The following is a 25,272-nucleotide window of genomic DNA, read 5'->3' on the forward strand; positions in this document are numbered from 1 at the left end:
CACGAGGTTAGAAGTATTTTTGCTCGTGTCAGCTCCAAGAAGGGCACATTTTGTGTTTATGATTTTAGTCTTGATCAAAGTAGCCTCGTCTTTATGTTAATTTTATCTTGCTACTTATTTAGAGGAGCGGCATCATGAAAGTTTACTTGATTAACCTGTCCTTTCTTGTGTCCTGACTTGAACTGTGGTTTCTGTGACACCACAGAATATTCTTACTGTAAGCACACCTTTCAGGTGACATCACCAAGACAAGTAAGTGCACATACAGTACCAGTTAGATGGAAAGCTACAATTACTCTTCCAGACACACTGCTTTGTACACTGTTTCACTGCTACCATATGCTATTAAGTACAGGAACATTCACACACTTTGATGCACGTTTAGTGCCCAAGGCAAGCTTTAGCATGGTACCATCAGTGATGTTCTCATCTCATATCAGCAGTCTGAATATTCAAACATATACTGAATAAACAGAACAAAAAATGAAAATTTGATGCTTTGTACAATTCCAGCCAACGTTATGTTTAAACAGGTAACAGTGTGTGCTGTGCACATCAATTCTCCTCTGTATCCTAGCTAAATCAGGGTTCCCGTCTGGAAGAGGAAGCACTGGTGGTACATTTGATGGGGCAACATGGTGCTTCTCTCTCGATGGCGCCCAAGGCAACTCTTTAAGGTCTATGCCAAGAACCGGCCCAGCTTGTATGTACAATGTAAAATCGTTCTTGTCCCGCGGCCAGTTCATTCATTGCCAAGAGGGCTTTCCATTAAAGTGTGCACAAACACCCCCTTGGTATGTAGAGACTACAAATTGAGATCATTTGTTAAATTTGTAGTACACTGGCCTGAATGAGAACAGGCAAAAACCTGACACAGCCCGAGGAACCGGATGCACTTTTACAACCGCAGACTTTTCTTCAATGAAGCACAAAGGCAGGGCCGTTTCTGTCTGCTGCAAACAGAACGGCATCACTTATACAACATGTACACCTGTACTCAAATGACCAGTTTGGAGGAAAAAAAAAGTTAAACGTAAGCAATTTTCTTTCTTTTTTTTCCCCACTCTCCCAGCGTAGTCAAGTGAAGATGGCTGGCGTTCAAAGTCTGTCTTTAATTTTGCATGGGAATTACAAGGCCAGTGTAGCTAACAAGGACCTTTTCAACAAATACATATATCCATAGCTTCAAATAACTAATCTCACTTCTAAATAAACCATTTTGGAAATTAGTATGTTCAAACCTGAGTTCAAAGTGGATGTTCATTTGCACATTTTTAGAAGGTGGAGCTTAGGAAATTATATCAAAGTGTACTAAGGGGGAAAAGAATTGATTCTAGTTGTGCAAGATGGTTACCCGAACAGCGTTACAATTTTCAGCTACCTGGGGGAGTCATTCTCATGTATTGAGTCTGTTCGACGTGAATGAAGAAAGGATGTGGTTTTAAGAAGATATGTATGGATTGAACAGGGGGGGGGTGGTTAGGGGGGTTAGTGGCCTCCAGGATCGTTCGCTCGATTCCCGCCTATGCAATGTGTGTGCAGGGTTTGCATGTTCTCTCTGTGTTTTGGGGGTGCCCTCCGGTTTCCTCCCCCAGTCCAAAGACATGCGTCGTAGGCTGAATAGGTTTTCTACATTATCCGTAGTGTGCAAATTAGCGTTGGGTTGGCACCGCATCCAGGATATCCACCGCCTTGTGCCCTGAGCTCCTTGTGATGCTCCCCCTCGACCCTATGTAATGATAAGCGGTATGGAAGATGTATGATGTGTAATATTTTCCATTACTTGTCCTTATAGCTCTAATGCAATATGAAGCAACCAATGGACACTAGAAATGTCATGGCTGAGTGAATTCATTTGGAGTAAAAAGAAAATTGTGTAGATTGGATTACGGTGGAGCAATCGGATATTGTTTTTAGGTCTGATTATACCCCCGGAGTCCAGCCTCAGACAGCGTGCAGACTTTTGCATCAGGCTTAAGTAGCGGAGCCTTTAGACATATGGCAGCTTTGGTCCTGAGATTTGTTAGAGTCCTGCTCTCAAACGACTGGTGCCAACTCATATGAAAGCTAATGTGATCTCACCTTACATAAATGTATAAATATGCTCAGCACTGCCATGTCAGGTCGCATCAGGTTCGAGAAAGCCTCCAGTGTCTTTACCTAATCAGCTCTGACAGTAGCCTGTTCTGTTAAGAGGTGAGAGAGAGCAGGCACATTCTGTGAACAGGCCAAAAAAAAAAAAAGCCCACCGGAGCTCCGCGTTCCCTTTTATCCCTGTCCTCCTCCAGACGACGAGAATGCGAGACGTGCCGATGAATTTTTCAGAGACTAGCTCATATCCCTTTAAAGGATTGATCTTGTTTCGTTAGTGTTTCCGCCAGTAAGTGCTATTAGCCCTTGAGCCACGTCAGGAGAGAGCAAGAGGAAACGTCTGCTGTGCCAGAGATAGTTCATGCAGCGACGTGGAAGAATAATACAGAGCAGCCTTAGGCACGGATTTCTGTGTCTGAGGAATAATCAAAACAAAAAAGGAATAATCAGGACTAAGACTTAATGAATCAAAATCATTTTCATGTTGTGACCGTTTGACTTGCGTTTTTTGTCACACAGCTTAACCTCAAAGCTATGTGTGCTTACTCAGACATGCTACATGGACGCGTTGCTTACATCAAAAAGCGTCTACAGCGTGTATGCCACCAGTATACGGTCATGTTGCTGGATGAAGTCGTCGTCGTTGTCGTTGTCGTTGGTGACCGACTTGCATATTAGTTTTATATAATTAACATGTGATCTCCAACTACATCTAAGCTTCTTTCCTTGAGAAGGATTTTCACCTTGGTTAATGGGTTACCCACAATGCCGTTCAACTACCTCCTGATAGTGACTACTAGGAATTAGCCCTCACTTCATCTCTGCCTAAAGAGAGCTGTAGTCTCTCCAGCTCTCTCACCTCCTCATCTGCACACTCTGCTCAGACAGATCAGGTTCTTTCATGCTAATACTGTCATAATCAATGAACACCATCATGTCTGTATGGAGGAAACCCCCGAAGCACCGAGAGGACATGCAAACTCCGTGCACGCAGGGCAGGGGCAGGATTCGTGCCCCCAACCCCGGAGTTGCGAGGCAAACGTGCTAACCACTAATCACAAAACCAATCTGTCAAATCCAATCCGATGTCCAAAACTATTACAAACCCCAGATATAAACCTTACAGGTACTTGTTAGTATACGATGGCATAGAATTCAAATCTGTCTTCTGAAAGAGCGATATTATCTCTCAGCCTCTCACATTGTGTCGTCACCCGGGAGACCATAACCGTGGCGCTCTGCCCGGACACCCCTGCTTCAGTAGCAGCACTAAAAGCTTGGAGTAGTCAGATGCAGTGATATTTTAATATTGTGGGGCTTTTTTTTTTCCTTCTGTGGATGTGATAAGGAAGCAGTTTGATGTAATAGTGTTAATAAGGAACGTGGGGCCACAGGCAACTGACCAGTTTCTTTGATTTATTAAATGTCAGAAGTCTTTATATTGCTTCCTTTATTCCCATTATAGCCCTGTTGTTGTTTTTTTTTTAAAGGCTGTAAGGAAGTGTTTTGATTTATGTCCTTCATTTTGCACGCACGCATGTGCATGACTGAAAAAGAGTGAAAGAGTGAGAGTGGCATTGACTCTGTGCCTGGGATCAGTGTCACACAGGAATCATTAAGAGTACAGCATTTGCCATGAAGGCATTTTCTCTCTTTCTGGAAGTAGATGTGAACGGTGTGGAAGGTTGACGAGGTCATGACTCACGAGAGAGAGAGAGAGAGAGAGAGCGAGAGCGAGAGCAAGAAAGCATGGCTATCTTGTATCGGTCTCTAACAGGCTTAGCATGCTTGCCTCCTGCTTGCTCAGCCCTCTGGTTGTATATGCAGATTGGCTGTTATTATGGTGCTCTAATCCCACTCAGCTATTTAAATAACCCCTCAGGTTTTTCACACACACACAAATATGCACCCAAACCCAAACCCACACTTATACGTAGTTGTGCAGCCATGTACGCACTCAAAACCTCCTCTCAATTACCTCCACCCCCGTCGGCCCCTGATGACCTCTGCGCTACCCTCGACTCCTCCACATGGGGATAGTGCCTTATTAAGGTGTGTGTGCTGAGTAAGTGTTACTGGTTCGGCGAAAGAGACAGCAGAAAAAAATGTCCGGATTAGGGAGAGAGAAAAACATCGCATGCGTATAGGTTCAGATTTTATGATCATCATTATACTATATATTATACATTATATAGGTCGATGTTTTGCCGAGCATCAGAAAGAAGAGTTTTTCCACAGCAGAAGGTATATCTTTAATGCCATATCCGTTAGCACCGCTAGTTCTTGCTACAGAAACAATGAAGTGAGGCAAATTAAGGGAAAACAAGCTTGGAACTTTGTGTACTAGACCTCTAGATTTATTACAGAAGTACACTGCGCTCCTCCTTATCTACACCGTTATAGAAAATAATCATGTTCCCCCCATCTTATACCACAGCAATCACATGATTCAAAGTTTTCTCAAATGTATTATGAAGGACACATTGTCCTTTTTTATTCATTTCTAGTTCAGTTGAATCTTGTGGTGTTTCATTCGACAAATACGTCATTCCACCATGCTCTCTCTCTTTTTTTTTTTTTTTCCTCTCTTCCTTGAAGTTAATGTGAGAAAAATGCAGCGAAATGTTTGAGCAAAATGCCTCTAGGACATTTTATGATGATTATTTCCATTATTGTATTGTTAATTTCATTTGCAATGTCGGTGTTAAAACAAGTTTGTGTTTTTAGATCTCAAGAACATAGTCTGAGCAATTACGATAAGGGTCACTCCATCTCAAGGGGTCCAATGAAGGTTGATTTTGCAGTGCTGTTTTTAATTCTGATTTTCAATGTATTGGCATTGCAAAATCACCAGGTTGTTTTTTTAAAAACAATATATTTTCATCGGTTTAACTACGACAGCCATTTTTGTGTTGTGGCACACAACAAATTTTGGTTATACAGCTGTTTACAGGAACCTCAAAGATCTCGTCTCAGGATGGTCCTAGCGGCTTAGAACAAAAACTGATCTGTGGTCACTTACTGCTTTTATCACAGGAGAAACAACACCACAGCTCTGTTTCTGACAATGTTCATTTGTAAAACTGAACACTGTAATTCCATATTTGGATCAAATCTATTCACGCACAGCAACTGTACACCTGTACCAACATGAAAGATCAGACTGGTTCTTCAAATCTGGCCCTCGAGGTCCACTGTCCTGCAGAGTTTACCTCCAATCTCAAACTCACCATTTTTTTACAGCAGAATACTACTATAGAGGACTTATTTCTGTGAAAATTTCAAGTTCGTATCTGGTCCCCCACCAGAGATATTCAACCTAAAAATGAGGGAAATTTTTTTTTTTAAATTGCATCAAACCTGAAATGTTCTGCATGCACATAATACTAATAATAATAATACATTTTATTTAAAAAAAAAACAAAAAAAACAGCGCCTTTCATGACACCCAAGGTCACTTCACAAATAGAACATGCAAATACAATTCATAAAATACTAAAACACAATATTTTATATATATATATATGTGTGTGTGTGTGTGTGTGTATATATATATATATATATATATATATATATATATATATACACACACACAATTAAACATATGCATATATATATATATATATATATATATATATATATATATATATATATATATATATATATATATATATATATATAAAAACAATATTATACATAAAACACTAAAAATATATTATCATTAAGTATTATGTAACCGTGTCACAGAGAATATGCAAGCCTGAAGAGGTGAGTTTTTAAAGACCTTTTGGATCTTGAAATGGATTCACAGTTGCAGATGTGATGGGGAAGGGAATTCCAGAGCTTAGGTGCAATGTGACTAAAGGCTCTTCCACTCATGGTGGTTAAGTTCATGTCCGGTATTGCTAGTAGATCTGCTGAGGAGGATCGCAGTAAGTGGGGGAGGGGTGTATTTCTCCAAGAGGTTAGTGAGGTAAGTGGGAGCATGATTAATTAGGGAATTGAATTCGATAGGCAACAGGAAGCAAATGAAGCTGGATGAGCAGAGATGTTACATGGCTGGTTGATTTGTAGCATATATACTAAAAATTACTCGAGACTCGAACCGTTCCTATTATAAACTGAATCTTGAACATTACATTTGGACTTAAGTTCTAAATCTAAGGGACAAGAATGTGCAAAATGTTTATATATATATATATATATATGTCATGTACCTTGTAATGTGCTCTACAGATCCGTTTTTGTTCCAAGGAGCTAGGAGACGAGATATTTGAGGTTTCCGTAAAACAGCTGTATAACCAAAATTCGTTGTGTGCCATGACACAAAGATGGACGTCGTAGTTAACCCAAGTGAAATAAAATGAAACAACAACAACAACAACAACAAAAACTGGTGGATTTGTAATGCCAATACGTAGAGGTAATTTAAAACAAATTTAAAACAGTCAAGCAACCACCTGACCCATAAGCAAGAGAAATTAGATTCATGGAAATGATATATGGCAGCAGATGTAGTGAATCGTAAAGCCAACCGGTTTCAGTTTATTCAAGAGCAACACTGAAGAAGACTACCACGACGTTTTATTGAAGGTGCATTAAGCATCGCCTCCTCTTTATTAACACTGCGTTCGCAACTGATCCATAATTGAAAATACAGCATTAGATGATCGCCCTGCTCTAATGTGTTCTTCCGTGACTGCCTTAGTAATACGCTGTGAAAGTTATGCCAATAAAACACCAAGAGAGCCAGAGGGAAGACGGGAAAATGAAGCCGAGGAAACGGACACAAAGGACACATGGGAATGTTAGTGTGTGACACTGATTAATGCTGAAGTCACCCAAAAAATCCCAATTACACACAGCTTCTTTCTTCATCTGCACCTCTGTTGCTGTTTATAGCCATGGCATATTATGGTGTGGAAAGGCTCTCAGTCCAGGACAAACTTCACACACACACACACACCCACACACATACACATACACATACACACAGCCACTTCAGTCATCACATCACTGCACTTACACAAGCAAGCTCACCAGTGTGTGTGTGTGTGTGTGCACTGTCTCTGTAATTGCTGCTTTGAGGTAGTGTAGAACAGTAATGTGTATGGGGTTGGGATATTCAGAGGCGTGTTGGGGTGGATGCGGGTTTTTCAGGGTGACAGAGAGACAGGGCTGTTGGTCTGAGTCGGCACACGCTAATGCCAGGAGAGGGTTTGGAGTGTCATGAAAATACAGCAATTACGGCTCTAGAACGCATGAATGCTCTCTAATGAAGCCGAATGATTCTGAGTTAACAGGTAAACATACACATACACACACACACACACACACACCTCTGTAGCTCGCTGATGCAGTGTAATTGGGGTAATGGCTCAGTAATCACGAGGTTGTCGGTTTAGAAGCAAGGCTGTTTGGGCCCTGGGCAAGAAGTCCAACAGAAACACGCACACACAAACACACAGCAGTCCTTACGCACTCTAAACACACATCCACAAACACACACAGCTTTGAATGATGCCAGTTGTACTGTATCAGACATCCTAGTGCAGGGCTTCCCAAACTTTTTGGGCAAACAACCCCAAATGGACAATATACATTTTCTTCTACCCCAAGCCTTGGCATTTTGGCTCCTCCTTCATTTTTATTGTGACACTTCCTTCCATCCATCTATTTTCTTTACCACTTATCCTACACAGGGTTGTTGAGGAGCCTGGGGCCTATCCCAGGGGACTCAGGGCAAAAGATGGGGTGCCAACCCATCGCAGGGCGCAATCGTACACACGTTCACGCACTACGGACAATTTAGAGATGCTCATCAGCCTACAGCACGTTTCTTGGACTAGGGGAGGAAACCGGAGTACCCGGAGGAAACCTCCTTAAGCACGTGGAGAATATGCAAACTCCGTGCACACTGAGAGGAGGCAGGAATACGGTCACGCTTGTAAATCCATATTGAATAAATATTTCAGCTATATCTTTATGTAGCAGCTGTGTGTGTGTGTGCGTGCGTGTGTGTGCATGTGCGTGTGCTTGTATCCGTGTGCACGAGAAAGAGGGTGGGGGTGGGGGGAACAGTGACCTTGTAAAGGATGAAAACCGGGGTCTGGACTCCTCCTGTGGCAAATGTCTCATGCCTTAATTTGAGCTGGCGGAAACCACACTGTCCCCTGGAGACATACACACACACACACACACAGAAGGAGACTCAGAGTCGCTGACACTGGTTTAATCCTCAGCCAGTAGAAATGCATGGTCTGTGTCTAGGTCTCGACTCACATTAGCTCTGTGTATACATATGACGTATGAGGTGATACACACACACACACACACACACACACACACACACACACACACACAGTGCGTTTGTCTGATAGGCCAAGTCCGATCATAAAAGCACACATATATTCTGAATGTTTCCTTCATTCGGTGGGAAATGGGAGTTAGATCAGTCATGGGAGGGATTGACAAATAGAGAGAGAGAGAGAGAGAGAGAGAGAGAGAGAGAGAACTTTGGATGGCTGCATCTGTTACACTAATGCCATGTGTCACACAGCAGATATGCAATATCATCTGAGGTTAAAAAAAATGTGTTTTTGTTTCTTCTTTAAATTTACACTGCCAGTCATATCATAGTCTTTCACTCTCTCTCTCTCTCTCTCTCTCTCTCTCTCTCTCACACACACACACACGTTCTTTCTCTCAGTCTCAATTTAAAACATGTCTTATTAGCATGACACAGGTGCATTTGCTATTGCCAAAGCTCAGGTGACCGAACATGGAATACTAAAATGAAAAAGATAAAAGAACAACAAAATGAAAAAAGATGATAAAAGAACAACAAAATGAAAAAAGATAAAAGAACAACAAAAATGAAGTGTCAACAAAAGCTGGTAGCATCGCTGCCTCAGAGCTCCAGAGTCCCAGTTCAGTCCTGAGCTAATCTCTGTGCCGAGTTTCACATGTTCAGTGGGTTTCATCTGGGTTCTCCAGTTTCCTCTTATCTCACAAAAACATGCTAGTAGGTGGATTGATTTTTATTATTATTATTATTATTATTATTATTATTATTATTATGATAAGGGGGTCTAGTCGTCTTTGTCTTCTTCTTCTTCTTCTTCTTGAGATGTCTATGGCAGCCCATAGAACTGTCTGGTAAATGGCACACTGATTGGGGAGGATCTAAGGAACATTCTGAACAAATTTGGGCCAAGTCCTGCCAATGCCCTAGCACCACCATTGGGTAAAATTTGGGCCTAATTTGGAAGTACGTTTATGGTCATAACTTTTGAACCGTGTATCCAAAATTTAAAAGCCAGGCATCTCTGGGTTCCCTGAGACAAGTTCAACATATCTTATGACATCATTTTTCACCTAATTAGATAGATCTTGGATTTTGTCAAACACAGCTTTTCTGCTACTCCTTCTCCTCCTTCTCCTCCTTATTAGGGTACGAGCACCGTTAGTTAGTTTCCTTATTATTATTCTTCTTCCCCACGGGGAGTCTATGGCAGCCCTATGAACCGTAAGTAGGAAAATGATGAAATTTGGCACACTCATAGATATGACCATGAATAGTGTGTCGACCAATTTTGGCCTCTCTAGGACCAACTCTATAGTGCCACCACTAGTTTAAAAATTCACTATTCAAATGGTTATAATTGTTGAACACTTTGTCCTAGAGAAAAGAAATATAGTTCCTCAGACTAGTCTCCTCATGCTGATCAAAACTACTTTAAGACTCCACCCATTACAGTAGTCACCATTTTGAAATGTACAGTGTTCAGTTTAATTCGCTAACTTCTCATTCAAATTTTGTCCAGTTCTTACCAAATTTGGCTGAGATGATCAGTGGACAGAGCGGTACAAAAATAACTGAACAGAATTTTTATATTCATATCTATTCAAAAGTTATGATTTAACAATGTTTTAACGATTTAACCATGTTAAATCTAAATCTCGGCCAGACTTTGATCGCTCCTGATGGATCTTGGTACTACACATGATCCGAGGGTCCATGCCAAATTTGAGAACAGCACCACCTACAGGTCATGAGGTTTGAAAAATGATTCTTTTTGCTTTTAACTTTTGAATACTTTGACAGAAAATTATGACCTTGGTGTCTACAGATTCATTGGGTCATGGCGAATCTGGGGATAACAATCTTGCAAGGATCGGACAAACCGCCTGTTCGCCATTTCGAAAATTGTCATATATTGTAATATCTTTTAAAATAACTGACATATCGGCACAAAATTTCAAAGCGTTCATTCATAGCATGTCCCCTAGGTACATGAAAAAATTTGAAAACAGTGCCTCCTAGTGTTCTAGAGTCATATGGTTTTTTTAGTAAAAACATAACTTGAAAACATTGTCCAAAATGAGGGTTTTTTGTGATAAACAGCAAGTATTAATTCTAAAGGTCCTTGATTTGATTCCCATGTGGTGCAAGTTCTTAAAAGTTTGTGTAATGTTTTGTCTTTGGGTTCCTTTCTTTTGTGGCTCAGCCTTGCACTAACCTCTCAACCTCTTGGCATGCAAATAAATGCTTCTGTTCTGTTCATTTCCTGTTCAATCTGATTCTCAGCTGTGCTTGTGAACCTATCTTTTATTCATTCGTGTACATTCTGTTTCTCCTCTGTGTTCTTCAGGCTCCGCACTGCGCTTGCTGCGCCTTTGGTGCTTGGGCCCTTTAAAAGCTGCTTGCAGCTTTAATTATTATTATTATTATTATTATTATTATTATTATTGCTATGTTTGTGGTAATTGTAGTAATTTGCTTCATCTATGTATTGTCTTAGTTCCATGTTGGTTATGTAATGGGAGATTATTGGTGGAGATGCAGTTATTAGTCTAAATAAAAACAAACAAAGACAAAGTAGTGATAGTAATGAATGTGTGTTTAGAGTGTGTGTTTTCCTCTCTCTCTCTCTCTCCCTCCCTCCCTCTGTTAGGAGAGTGGCACTCTCCACTCATACAGAAAGCATGTTTGTAATCTAACACCATTAAGCCTTGATCTGGCAGACGGGTTTTCCTACATACACAAACACACACACACACACACACACACACACACACAGACAGTTTTGATGAAGTACCTTGCTTGTCGTCGTGTTATTTTTTTTATTTGCTTTGTATGCCAGCATGATTACAGTGTCTACCAGTGTAGTGCTGCATGTCTCACTGTCTGTAACAACACTCCAGCGCTGCTTTTCTCATCAGTAATAAACACTCGGGTTAATCAGGCCTGTTAACTGAATTACAGCCTCTGCACTGGCTGCTCTGCACGCTGCCTTTATCTTTCCAGTTAGAAGAGCAAAGGCCACACACGCATTTCTATAAGATTCCAGTTCATTTGCCATAGAGGTGCATCAAAACTGGCTTAACAAGTAAGAAAGAAAACACTCAGGGCACAGTGTTGTTAAAGTCAGCAACTAAGCGAAAACAACAGAACTAAACACACACACACACACACACACACACACACACAAAAGGATTGCTGTACATGCCTGAAGTGGTTGGAGTAAATTCCACACGCACTCATGTTAGTTATGAAGAAAACAATGTGAGTGGTATCATCTGATATGTGGAGAATGTAATATCTCTCCCCCTTCTCTCTCTCATTACTGGAATGAGAACTGTTATTAATAAACCTACTAGTTATAACACCGAGTGTCTATATAGAAACATGACATGCGAGAATCGAAATTAAGCGTTAATACACACATCGGCAATCTTAATATTGGCAAGAAGTAAAATGAAATCTCCCTCTCTCAGTCTTTGTACACACTGAAAACTCATTACACCCAGTCTAAACGTTAAAGCTGTCGAGTCAGCAATTAGGCCGCTCTTTATTAGCAAGCTCAGAGTCCGTTTCCCCATCGACACACTCTAGTTCCTTTATTTGAACGTGACTCACGTGTGTCTATCGCGTGTAACGACTTTAAAGGCCGGCACATCGTTTACTTCATTCAAGTCTTACTTAAAACCAAGAGAGTTTTGAACCAAGGCGGAAAAACTTTGAAGCTGCCTTAAACAAAGCGGCGACGGCAAAGACACGACGCGGAAACGATAGCGTGACGGTGGAACACGTTTTTAGTCTTTAGGGGTGCTATTCTGATCGACCAGAAAAGGGCTGGAAAGTGAGTAATAAAAGAGAAAAAGATGTGAACAAGAATCCTCACATTTCTATAACAATCAAAAATGAATGTTGTAATGTATTAATCAGTATTAATGTCTTAACACAGGGGTTCCCAAACTTTTCCAGGGCAAGGCCCCCCCAAATGGCATTAACATTTGACCGAGGCCCCCCTTTTGCAAGATGTCTTTAAAACACATTCAAAATACAGACTTCTGAATATATCCCCCTTTTTTTCTTTATTAATAATTACATCTTTACATTACATTACATTAGGAATTGATTGTGTGTGTGTGGTTGTCTGAAAGTGAGAATTTATTTTTCACACCAAATTGTTGAGGCCCCCTGGCGGCCCCCAAGGGGGCTGCGGCCCCCACTTTGAAAACCACTGTCTTAACATACCCTCTGTCAGTTTTCTACTTTTTGTTACCAGTTTTAATGAGTCTGTGTCCACTGTAGCTTCAGATGGTTGATCCCTTAAGGTTTGATGTGCTGCGATGCTTTTCTGAGCATCACGGTTGTAAAGAGTGATTGTTTGAGTTTTTATCCAATCTGCCCATTTTCCTCTGAGCTTTCTCATCAACAAGGCGTTTCTCCCCATAGAACTGTCACTGTCACAACATTGTGGTTTTTTTTTTTTTGTGTAAACTTTTTGTGTAAACTCTAGAGTTTGTGAGTTGTTGTGCGTGAAAATCTCAGAATGTGAGCAGTTTCTGAAATACTCCACCCCCACCCCACCCCCCACGCCCCACGCTTTCATCTGGCACCAACATGGTCAAAGATCACATTTTTTGTCGTCCCACCCCCCCCCCCCCCCATTCTGACGTTCGATGTGAGCGTTATTCGAAGCTCTTGAGCTGCATCTGCATTGCGCAGCTGACACATGACACACACATCTTATATATTTTATATACACATATACACATTTGCTTTTTATTAAGTATAAATAGTACGCTCATACACACAAGTGCTTCAGTCTGGATGTATGAGGATGCTGTTTTGATGATGAAGATTTTGGTAGGGATGCATTTAATTCTGGCACTTTTTCATTCTGCCATTTTCTTCACACACACACACACACACACACACACATACACACATTCCCCATTCCAACTTTATCTCCAGTGACCTTCACTTTCCATACATGCCTTGCATTCTTTCTCACACACAGACTTGCACACCTCTCAGTTTGTGTGTGTGTGTGTGTTGTATTGTACAGTTTGCTTTGACTGAGTGTGTGTGTGTGTGTGTGTGTGTGTGTGTGTTGTGCTGTTTGCTTTGACTGAGTGTGTGTGTGTGTGTGTGTGTGTGTGTGTGTGTGTGGCAACGTGGGTTCTCCTCATCAGGAGAGAGACACAGGGATAGAGAGAGAGGAATGCTAAGGGGGGTTCTGGGAGATTGACAGGCCGAGACACGATACGCGGTAGACCGATGTCTGATTGACAGCGCCGAGACGTGACAGCCGTGTGGGTTGTGTGTGAGCGAGTGTGTGAGAGAGAGCTCATGGGCAGTTATGTGAAAGGAAAAAGGGGTGAAATTCAGTCAGCTGTTCCACTTCATGCTATTATGTTTAGGCTCTTTTCTTTTCTGCCAGAATATCCGGCGGATTTCCGAGCCTCTCTTTTGTTCCCTTTCTCTTCCATCACTTCGCCGTCGTGTCACACGGTTTGTCTTTGTAAGCAGGTATTTCTGGTCGGCCACGTATCTGTCGTAACTCTCGCTCTCCCTGCCTCTTCGTCTCTTATAGCAGTGAGGCGACACACGTCTGAGGCAACACAGCTGATGCAATGACGAGCGCGCACAGTAAAATCACTGGAAGGAAGGTGGCAGGGAGAGAGAACGCTATCGGTGCATAGTTTCCACATCTTCCGTGCTCTGTCCTTTACATGACCTCAGCTGCAGAATCAAACACACTTCAAATCCTGGACTTGAGAAATCATTTACAAAAAAAATCAATCAATCAATCAATCAATCATTCAGTTTTCAACTAGACTGAGAAATCAGAGGAAGCATTTATCCAGGAACACAATGCTTCAGATCACCGTGCAGGTCAGTGTAGTTCTGCTAAATGGCCCTAGCAGTATATCTCCACCTTGTGGATTACAAAGTGATTACACTGGTCCGTCTCGCAACACTTTAAAGGTGCATTAAGTGAGATGTGTCAAAAAGTGGCAAGATTAGGTCTTTAAGGGTTAAATAGGTGGAGGTAAATTAAGATTTAAATTTTTACTCCGTGAGAGATCACCCCCTTTCTCCTCCTCCAATCCTGTATACACAGCTCTGCCCCCAAAACATTTAGCATTACCCAGGACTGTCATGACATCATTTCCAAGCACACTTGAATATTCAACTGCTTGAGCTAAGTTACTCTATAAACACAAAACATTTGGCTTATAATTACTTATGATGTAATAGTGTAATCCGTCCGTCCATCCATCTGTACATCTGTCCGTCCATCCATTCATCTACTCATCCATTCATCCATCTGCTCAACCATCCATCCACCAATCCACCTACTGATCCATCCATCCACCCATCCATCCACCCATCCATCTACTCATCCACCCATCCACCCATCCATCCATCTACTCATTCATCCATCCACCCATCCATCTAATTATCCACCCATCCATCTACTCATCCACCCATCCATGCACCCATCCATCTACTTATCCACCCATCCATCTACTCATCCACCCATCCACCCATCCATCCATCTACTCATCCATCCATCCACCCATCCATCTACTCATCCACCCATCCACCCATCCATCCATCTACTCATTCATCCATCCACCCATCCATCTAATTATCCACCCATCCATCTACTCATCCACCCATCCATGCACCCATCCATCTACTTATCCACCCATCCATCTACTCATCCACCCATCCATCCATCTACTCATCCACCCATCCACCCATCCATCTACTCATCCACCCATCCACCCATCCATCCATCTACTCATCCATCCATCCACCCATCCATCTACTCATCCACCCATCCACCCATCCATCCATCTACTCATTCATCCATCCACCCATCCATCTAATTATCCACCCATCCATCTACTCATCCACCCATCCATGCACCCATCCATCTACTTATCCACCCATCCATCTACTCATCCACCCATCCTCCCATCCATCCATCTACTCATCCATCCATCCACCCATCCATCTACTCATCCACCCATTCATCCATCCATCTATCTTCTCATCCACCCATCCATCTACTCATCCATCCACCCATCCATCTACTCATCCATCCATCCACCCATCCATCTACTTATCCACCCATCCATCTACTCATCTTCCCATCCATCCACCCATCCATCTACTTATCCACCCATCCATCTACTCATCCACCCATCCATCCACCCATCCATCTACTTATCCACCCATCCATCTACTCATCCACCCATTCATCCATCCATCCATCTAATCATCCACCCATCCATCCACCCATCCATCTACTCATCCATCCATTCATCCATCCATCCACCCATTCATCCATCCATCCATCTTCTCATCCACCCATCCATCCACCCATCCATCTACCCATCCATCCACTTTCTGAACCGCTTATCCCACACATGGTCTCAGCGGAGCCTGGAGACTATCCCAGGGAACGTGGGGCACAAGGCGGGGGCCACCCTGGATGGGGTACCAACCCATTGCAGGGCACAATCGCATACACCCATTCACACACTACAGTCAATTTGGAAGTTCCAATCAGCCTACAACACATGTCTTTGGACCCTGAAGCACGGGGAGAATATTCAGGCTCCGTGCACACAGGGTGGAGGCGGGAATCAAACCCCCAACCCCGGAGGTGCAAGGCAAAATAGCATTCAAAACAGTGTTACTATGAATGCAAACTTTAATACACTGAAAAAGACACTCTATCAGCATCATGTAAATATGTATATAAATAAAACTGATTTCTTCCCACATTCCTCTTTTTTTTTTTTTTTTTTTGCTCCATTCTTTTGAATGTCCATGGAATAAAATAAAATATTCGATGCCATGAGTGTAACTTCTGCCGTCATTCACACATTTGAACGTCTAAGGAATATGAAGCATTGCGATAACATGAAATTAAAAATGACATCATATGGCCACGGGCATCGTTTCGGCTCAGCGCAGCTGTCATTTGCTGCTATTGTCAAACAACTGTTTGACGCTGTATACAACAGCGCTTTAACTTCGCGCGTTCGCTAAGAGGAGGCTAATGGTTGAGAGGCAGGACTTTGGCCAGTAGTTGCTGCAAGCCTTTTATAATCAACCAACTGGTGTGCGAGAAGGCGGGAATTACAGAGAGGGGTTATAGCAATGTAAATATGCGCACACGTGATGCAGTACCAGACCATAAGCACATCATAATGAAACTAAACCCGAATCCTGGACTTTTTCTCAAAAATAGCTTTTTCTAAGGTCTGGAAAAGAGGACGTACTGTATGGTCACCCTAGATTTAGTTAATCAGGACATTCCTAGCCTAATAAACACCAAGCACACCTAATCAGTTATACTTGGGCGAAGTGGAGGAGTGAGACTTTTTCTACACTATGGTTTTATGTGAAGACTTTGGCCATTGGCCTCAGCTGAACAAAATAAAGTTGTTACAATGAAAGTTATTTCACATTTTCAATCATTTCAAAGAAAGAAGCCTGAGTTGTTAAGCCCACAGGATGTGTCAACAGGTTTAGACTCACATTCCTCATTCTTCACACATTTCCTATTATCCTTGATGTAGATACTGAATAATTTATACTGTGACTAACACTTTACTGTTGAGTGCAGAAATGATTTTGCTATTTACATGCACATTCTCTCTCTCTCTCTCTCTCTCTCTCTCTCTCTCTCTCTCTCTCTCTCTCCTTCACAGAGACACCATTGGTAGAGAAGGGGTCTGCTACAGGCAGCATTATCGGAGCCATTATTGGAGTGATCCTCTTTATCGCCCTCATCGTCACCATTGTGGTTGTGGTCCGCAAACAACGCATGAACAGAGAGTTAGTCCTCTCTCTCTCTCTCTCTCTCTCTCCCCCCTCTATCTCCATCTCATCCTCTCTCTCTCTCTTCCTCTCTCTCTCCCTCTCTCTTCCTCTCGCTCTCTCTCTCCCCCCTCTCTCTCTCTCCCTCTCTCTTCCTCTCGCTCTCTCTCTCCCCCCTCTCTCTCTCTCCCTCTCCCTCACCCTCTCTCTCTCTCCCCCTTCTCTCCCCCCTCTCTCTCCTCTCTCCATCTCTCCCCCTCTCTCTCTCCCTATCTCTCCCTCTCTCTCTCCCTCTCTCTCCCCTCCTCTCTCTCCCCCTCTCTCTCTTCCTCTCTCTCTCCCTCTCTCTCTTCCTCTCACTCTGTCTCTCCCCCTCTCTCTCCCACTCCTTCTCTCTCGCTCTCTCCCTCTCCCTCTCTCTCTCTCCCTCTCTCTCCCCTCCTCTCTCTCCCCCTCTCTCTCTTCCTCTCTCTCTCCCTCTCTCTCTTCCTCTCACTCTGTCTCTCCCCCTCTCTCTCCCACTCCTTCTCTCTCGCTCTCTCCCTCTCCCTCTCTCTCTCTCCCTCTCTCTCCCTCTCTCTCTCTCTCCCACTCCTTCTCTCTCTCTCTCTCCCTCTCTCACTCTCTTCCACTCCTTCTCTCTCTCTCCCTCTCTCTCTCTCTCTCCCCCTCTCCCTCTCTCTCTTCCTCTCGCACTCTCCCCCCTCCATCTCCCTCTCTCTCTCCCACTCCTCTCTCTCTCTCCACCTCTCCCTCTCTCTCTCTCTCTCCCTCTCTCTTGCTTTCTCTCTCCCTCTATCTCTCTGTGTCTCTCTCTCGCTCTCTCCTTTCTCCTGCCTGCTGTTATCTGCATCTATGCTTGTTAGCTAATGTTAAACACGATGCCAGACTCCAGCACTGCAGAGTTTACAATTTCGCCTCATTTAACACACCTGATACAGCTCGTCTTCTACATTGTCAAGGATTTAATGGGCTGAACGGTGTGTGTTAGGTGAGAAAACACCGAGCACACAAATGTTGGCTTTCCAGAATCTGGTTTGATTCTACAGTATAACATCATCAGGACATTCGCTCTCCTCGCAGTAGTTTCAATCCGCCTCTCAAAGATGTAGCATATCAGCTTTTATTACAGATGAGCCTTTTCCACTAAACTATCTTGTATACCCTTTCTTAAATCGTGTGTGTGTGTGTGTGTGTTACAGCGGTCCTCCTACTCACAAGCCTCCACCTCCTAAGAAGCACACTACGATCTCCTACAATGTAAGTCAGATACAGACTTTATCGCTAATAATAATAATAAGAAGAAGAAGAAGAAGAAGAAGATTGTTAATGATGGTGATGTAATCCAGGTTCATGCTGATTTATATGACAGTGTCCTCACTCGAGGCTGTACTGTGAGATTCTGTGCATGTACAGACTGGTGACATATTAACGGAAAAACCGGCAGTTCTGTTGTTTTCTTCTAAGAAAAAAAAATCTAGCACACGATGGTGGAGTATTGCAGTGTTTTAAATACGCAAGCGCATACTAATATATTATTATGTGTATACGCATGTTCTATGAAAATCGCTCATTGTTCACTAATGAGTTCTGGACTCGAGCAGTCATTGAAACAGGGGGATTTTTCATAAAATAGAAGGAAAGAATAAGAAAGGAACAGCAGCTCATTGTGCAAGTCATTGTAGTTGTAGTGCTGTAGCACCACCTTGTGGAATACTGTGATTACTGCAGCGATCCACTGCAGAAGCTCTACACATGATTCAATCTGTGGCTTTGTTTGAGGAATTTGGTCATTTTCAGCCGAGCTGAATAAAACTAGTTATAAATGAATTATATGGCTAAGTGACTTTGGTGTAAGAGTGCGTGTGTGTGTGTGTGTGTGTGTGTGTGTGTGTGTGATGTAGGCTGTGCCGGCACCCATCAACAACACCGATCCATTTGCGTACTACGAGACACAAAGGGCAGAACCAGTGACGGTGAGAAGACCCACTCCTATCCTTAACCCCCACAGTCTTTCTTTCCTTTACACACACAGACATTTCTGAACACATCACTTATTTTGGCTTGTCATACATTTCATGGCGTTCCACAAGTTTTAATCTTCAGTCCTCATTTATATATTCGTGAATTTTATTTGGTTTAAAGCAGGAGGTCTTCACTCTTCTCCAGAAAGGGCTGGTGTGGCTGCAGACTTCCATTACAGCCAAATTGGAGGCACACTTGAGAACTGGTTAGAGACCAAGGATGCTTGGCTCCGTAGTTTAGTAGTCAGGGCATTGATCAGGGAGTCGGCCATTTTAAGGGCTGTCTCAATCGCAAAATCCGTCAGTACACTGGAACGTACGCTCCCTAAAAAATCCCACAATGCAACGCAAAAACCAGGGAGCATCGATGCTCACGACGTTCCCTTACTTTAAAAAACGTCATATTTTCATAAGTCTGTCAGCTTGAAAAAACTGGCGGATGAACTCACAGCCAAGTTCGTCTAAAAACATAAGTAGCTTGTTATCGTTGTTGTAGCTCTCACATGATTATTTAGCGGTTTTTAACTTTATTTGACATTCTGTATGCAATATACAGTTCGTTTGAGTCTAACGAGTGTTCTAATAAGTGCTTAATGATTAAAAAAAAATCCACTAGCTAGTCTACGGTCCTGCTTGAAGTACCATGACAGAAGCGCGTGTGATAAAGCTAACAAATTTATATGACATAAAATGTCAGGAAGATTTCGCTCCTGCCCGTTGTTGATAAAATGCCAGCGGTGATGTTTTACAGCGTGAGTACGTAGTCGTGCCACCAGAAATTGAGTCATGAGTGTCCCAATGTGTAGTGAGACAAAGGTCCTTATCAGTGCCCGAGCTCGTGTACACGATATACTGATTCACTCAGTACGTTTACATGGACAACAATAATCCGATATTAACCCGGTTAAGACGATACTCTGCTTAAGAAACTAGCATGTAAACAGCGATTATACTTGGAGTAAACACAAATCAAATTAAGACCTGTGGAGTATTCCCGTTTGAGTCGCATTATCGACGTGTACAAACATGTAAACACCTTAATCACACTATTAACGTCGTGTGGGAGTTTTCACCGCATTTTGTGACAGGACACGGTCACACACGGCAGCGCTCAACCGTTTGACGGTAAACAAGAGAGCACGGCTGCGTCCCAAACCGCGTACTTACTTACTGCAGTATATAGTAGGTGTAATACATGTATATTAGCTACAATATATAGTAGGTGAGTATGCGGTTTGGGACGCAGCCCACGGCTTCAAGCAGTCGTCTATTTGCACGTACAGCATGACAAATAATTAACTGCACTTAAAGCTTTCGTAAAATTAAAAACGAAGCACACAAAACTGTGTACGATACCATAACGAAAACGAACTCTATGTTGATACGTGAAATTCTGGAAGGAACGTCGGACGGCGTAGTGTGGGGACGTAATGACGTGTGCCGTTAATCGATCTATGTTCTATAACATGTAAAACGGGAACATGAAAGGAGTATTCTAAAAGCGACTCATGTAAACACCTTAATCAGAATATTGTCTTATTCAGATTAAGGTCTCCAATTAGATTATTGCTGTCCATGTAAATGTAGTCACTACCTAGGGATGCCAGGGGGCTGATTGAGACACACCCCAAGATGAACTGATTAAACAAGTGAAATCCGGCGTAACTCCTGCTTGGTTGGAATGAAAGCCTGCAGCTACACCTGCCCTTTCTGGATAAGACTGAAGACCCCTGGTTTAAATACTAATGACCTTTTTTTGAGTGATCAACAATGTAAGCATTTTGGTATTTGATAGATATAAGCTGCCCCATTTAGCTCCACAGAGATTTCAGTTGCACCTAGTGGTTAGAACAGTAGTTGAAACAAGCACTAGAGGAGACCTACTGGGGCACGAATCGTTCTGCCCCGTGCTTGCTCTATGAACATTTTGTTTATGAATGGGGGAGGGACACGCACCGGACGCTACAAAACTATAATCAGAAATCTGATGATAATATCTGATAATATCTGATTTCAATAAAGCTGTGATCAAAAGTTTCTTTGCGAAATTTCAATGAAACCGTGACGACAGAGGACGCCGGCTTTTGGACCAGACTACTGCTGCGTCCCAAGTCGCCTACTCGCCGTCCTAAATAGTATCCGAGATTAGAATTAGTGTGTCGTAGTACATTGTAATGAGGATCCCGAGGGTTCCCTGATGGTCTGCTATTTCCAGAAGATTTTCAAAGTGTTCAGCAAATATTGCCCACATCTCCACGAGTGAGGGAGGAGGAGTTTTGTGACTGCTATAAGAGGATGCATTTTAGAGAGGTGTAACTGGAATGTGGAAAAAAATAAATCAAGGGAATGGTAAATTAAATGATATAGTATAAATTATAGAAGGAATAATGAAGGAAGATAAGCTGAAATGCAATGAGGAGTTAGTGTGCGTAACTAGGCAACATCATCCTCTTTACTATGTCCCAGTACTTGCATACTCTTTTGCTACACACTCAAATGTATGTATTTTTTCTTCACAAAAAGAGCTCGCACTTTTAGTGCGTAGTATACGTAGGCGAATTGGGACGCAGCACACATCTTTCTGTTCCCTTGTTAGTTTGTTCAGGTCTTGTAAACCTTGTGTTGAATGTCTCTTATGGGGTTATTCCAAAACATTCATAACATACTAGATAGTAGCCTATACGTCAGGTGTGATAGCCTGTCAACTTGATGTTGTTTAAGGCTATGTCATTATTAACATCATCCTCCCCCACCTGAACCTCTGGTTATGAGCTGCTCCTGTGTTTATGTTACGAGTATAACTAAACGACATCATCATTGTTTTCGTCTCTCACAGGATTTGGACTCGTACCACGGTGACGATGAGGACGATCAGCCGAAGCTGACTTACCACAACACCAGCTCTGGCTTGGAGGACAGCGAGATCCCTCCGCCATATTACGAACACGTAGAGACGGATACAGAGATCGGTGATGACGAACAGCCGCCAAACCCCTCAACCTTATCCAAGGAGGACAGTTTTATGTCCGCTCCCATGATTGTGTAGGAAAGGTAACATAGAGTCCTATACACTGGAGAGAGAGAGAGAGAGAGAGAGAGAGAGAGAGAGAGATATGGGAGGGGGGTGAGTCACCTTTGTGATTTGAGATGTAAAGTTGTCTTTCAGTTCTGTAGAACTGTTGTTCGGACACTACAGAAATTCTTTTAAATGTTCAAGGGTAAGGATAAGATTAAATGAATCTAAAGTCTGCTGTACCACTATCTTCAGGCTGGAATAATGTGTGTGTGTGTGTGAGATTAACTTTGTGTTCGCTAGCAAGAATTAAAGCAACGGACCATCTTTCATTCGCGACGCTACAAGCGACATGAGACGGCAAATGTCCAAATGAGGCAAGTAATACAATTCCTCTGAAATTCCAGTCACATGACCCCAGGTTATATGACATCCACCAGCTCTTTACTCTCACATCGCTACATCCTATCTGTGTTAAATTCCCATTCAACAATATTTAACACATGAATGTGGGATTTAAAACCAAAACAAAACATCATCTTTTCATGGGCTTTTACAATGTTACCAAAAATTTACCAAAATATACACTCCCCTTTGAAAGTATTGGAACAGCAAGGGCAATTTGATTGTTTTTGCTGTACGCTGAAGACATTTGGGTTTGAGATCAAAAGATGAACATGAGACAATAGATCAGAATTTCTGCTTTCAGTTCTTGATATTTACATCTAGATGTGTTAAACAACTTAGAACATGGCACCTTTGGTGGGGACCACATAATATTTAGGTGAGAAAAAGTATAGGAACAGATAGTTTTCAAGTCGATTAAAGCAAAAACCACTTAGTATTTGGTTGCATATCCCTTTCTTGCACTGCATCAAGATGGTGACCCACTGACATCACCAAACTGTTCTCTTTTTCTTTTGTGATGCTTTTATCTCATCGTCTTCCAGTTGTTGTTTGTTTCCTCTTCAAGAGGTGAAATTCTGCTCGAAGAATTCTGGTGATTGACTTGGCCAGTCTAAAACCTTCCACTTTTTCTCACATTGTTTCTGTCATCAACTGCTGCTGTTTTCCTTGGCTGACATATCCCATGTCTAGTTGTTAATACACCAGCGGTTTCTTTCTCTTTCAGGACGTTCCAAATTTGTTGTACTGATTTCATGCCCGATGCTTGTGCAATGGGCTTGGCTTGCTTTTCTCCCACAGACAGCTCTCTGCTCTTCATATTGGTTTAGTCTTTTTAACAACAAATGCAGTCTTCACTGGTGAAACCCAGGGCTCAAACCAAGAGTAGACATTCAGAGCTATTCATTCTTTAAACAATCAATGTAGCTGGGAACTCCTGGATATCAAGAAATACCTGCCAGTCACACGGTCCAATATTTTTGATCACTTGAAAAAAAAAATAAATGAGTGGGTTCAAACAGAAGGTGCCATTTTCGAAGTTGTTTAACACATCTTGGTGTATATATGAGATAATGAAAGCTTAAATTCTCAACTATCATCTCATATTCAACTTTTGATCTCAAACCCAAATGCCTTCAGTGTATAGCGAAAACAATAGAACTGGCCTTGCCGTTCCAATACTTTCGGAGGGGACTAAATGTATAAATAATATTGTACTAACCATTTCATAAGCATCAAAAATGCAGGTTTAGTGACAACAGTAGCCGGCGCTTCATGTCGCTTGCTAGCACGTAGTAGCGTTAGCCACTAATCACAGACCAACAAAAACATTCATCTGACTTTCTAAAGCTCACGTGCTGGCTTTTTAACAAACGCTTCAGGACTAATTCGAGTGAAACAAGTCAAGTGTTCCCTAATTTTTTGGCCTTCTGTGAAGCATCCTCATGTAGATCTCTTCCTTCCAACTTCTTCATTTTGCTGTTTGCATGTGCCATTTTCTGGAAAGGTTGCAGTTGTTTTGTACTGAACGTGAAGGCAAAATATCGTTGTACACCCTGACAGGACACAACAACAACAGTGTGCAATTATCTGCCATTTGCACATAAGATAACAATGTCATGACACTGATTGTAAGCTTTTCAGCTTTCTGTGCCAATATTCATGCAAGGCAGTGACTGTGTAGTGTAATGCTTTAGTACTTTAGTACCGTCTTTCCTGGGCTTTAGGCTGCTCTCTGTAGGTGTAGTTATCCATTTTTACAGTAAGCCACTGAATCAATGTGACTGATTTTGTTTATATCGGGAGGGCAGGGTTGTAGCATTTTTTAATACTCACAGAGGAATTTACTTTCTTTCTTTTTTTTTTTTTTCTTTTTTTTTTAGTAATGACACTTTTATACAATTATAATTCCACATATACTATGATCTAATATTCTACTGTTGAAAAGGGCTCTCTGTTTGAATGTCAATGCAAAATCAGTTTCTGATTTCTTTAGTCTTTCTTCTCTGATGAATTTTTGACCTTAAAGTTTTCTGTTGTTCCTTCGGCTACTTTTATACTGTGACAAGCACAACGTTTTATGTTTGTTTTTCTGTTTTTTTTCCACTGCTGCTACTCTCTTTGTACAATTATCCTACTGTTTATCTATATAACTGTCAGTATTAGCATAATAAATCGGTGGGGGTTGGTTCAAAACATTGGTACGTGTATTCTTTTTCTTTCTTGAATAATTCTGTTTTATTTGTAGAACGCTTTCCGCTATACAGAAAGCCAGATGTAGATTTAGATCCGGAACGAGCCAGAATTAGGAAACGTTTATACAGGTATGAAATTAGGAATTGAAACCCATTTTCATTGTGATTAAACATGATGGAGGGGGGATACAGTGGCTTAGGGGTTAGCACGTTTGCCCCGCATTGCTGGGAATGGTGAGTCGAATCCCGCCTCCACCCTGTGTGCGCATGCTTCTCCACGTGTTTCGGGGTTTCCTATGAGCACTCCGGTTTCCTCTCCCAGTCCAACAACATGCGTTGTAAGCTGATTGGCGTTTCCAAATTGTCCGTAGTGCGTGACTGTGTCCTGTGATTGAGGGTGTCCCC

The 25,272-nt window shown here is 42.1% G+C and overlaps 1 protein-coding gene across 1 annotated transcript in view; it reads left to right on the plus strand.

Annotated features, from left to right (window-relative positions):
* The window catches only part of si:ch73-22o12.1 (nectin-2), a 78,099-nt gene extending 54,475 nt beyond the window's left edge, over positions 1–23,624 (plus strand). Inside the window, exons 7-10 of the mRNA XM_053624871.1 lie at positions 17,122–17,248; positions 18,433–18,490; positions 19,135–19,206; positions 22,091–23,624. Of these exons, the coding sequence (XP_053480846.1) occupies positions 17,122–17,248; positions 18,433–18,490; positions 19,135–19,206; positions 22,091–22,300 (467 nt within the window). The 3' untranslated portion in view covers positions 22,301–23,624. The remainder of the gene's footprint in view (positions 1–17,121; positions 17,249–18,432; positions 18,491–19,134; positions 19,207–22,090) is intronic.
* The last annotated feature ends 1,648 nt before the right edge of the window (positions 23,625–25,272 follow it).

This window comes from Ictalurus furcatus, chromosome 1 (genome assembly GCF_023375685.1).
Source record: "Ictalurus furcatus strain D&B chromosome 1, Billie_1.0, whole genome shotgun sequence".
NCBI lineage: Eukaryota > Metazoa > Chordata > Actinopteri > Siluriformes > Ictaluridae > Ictalurus > Ictalurus furcatus.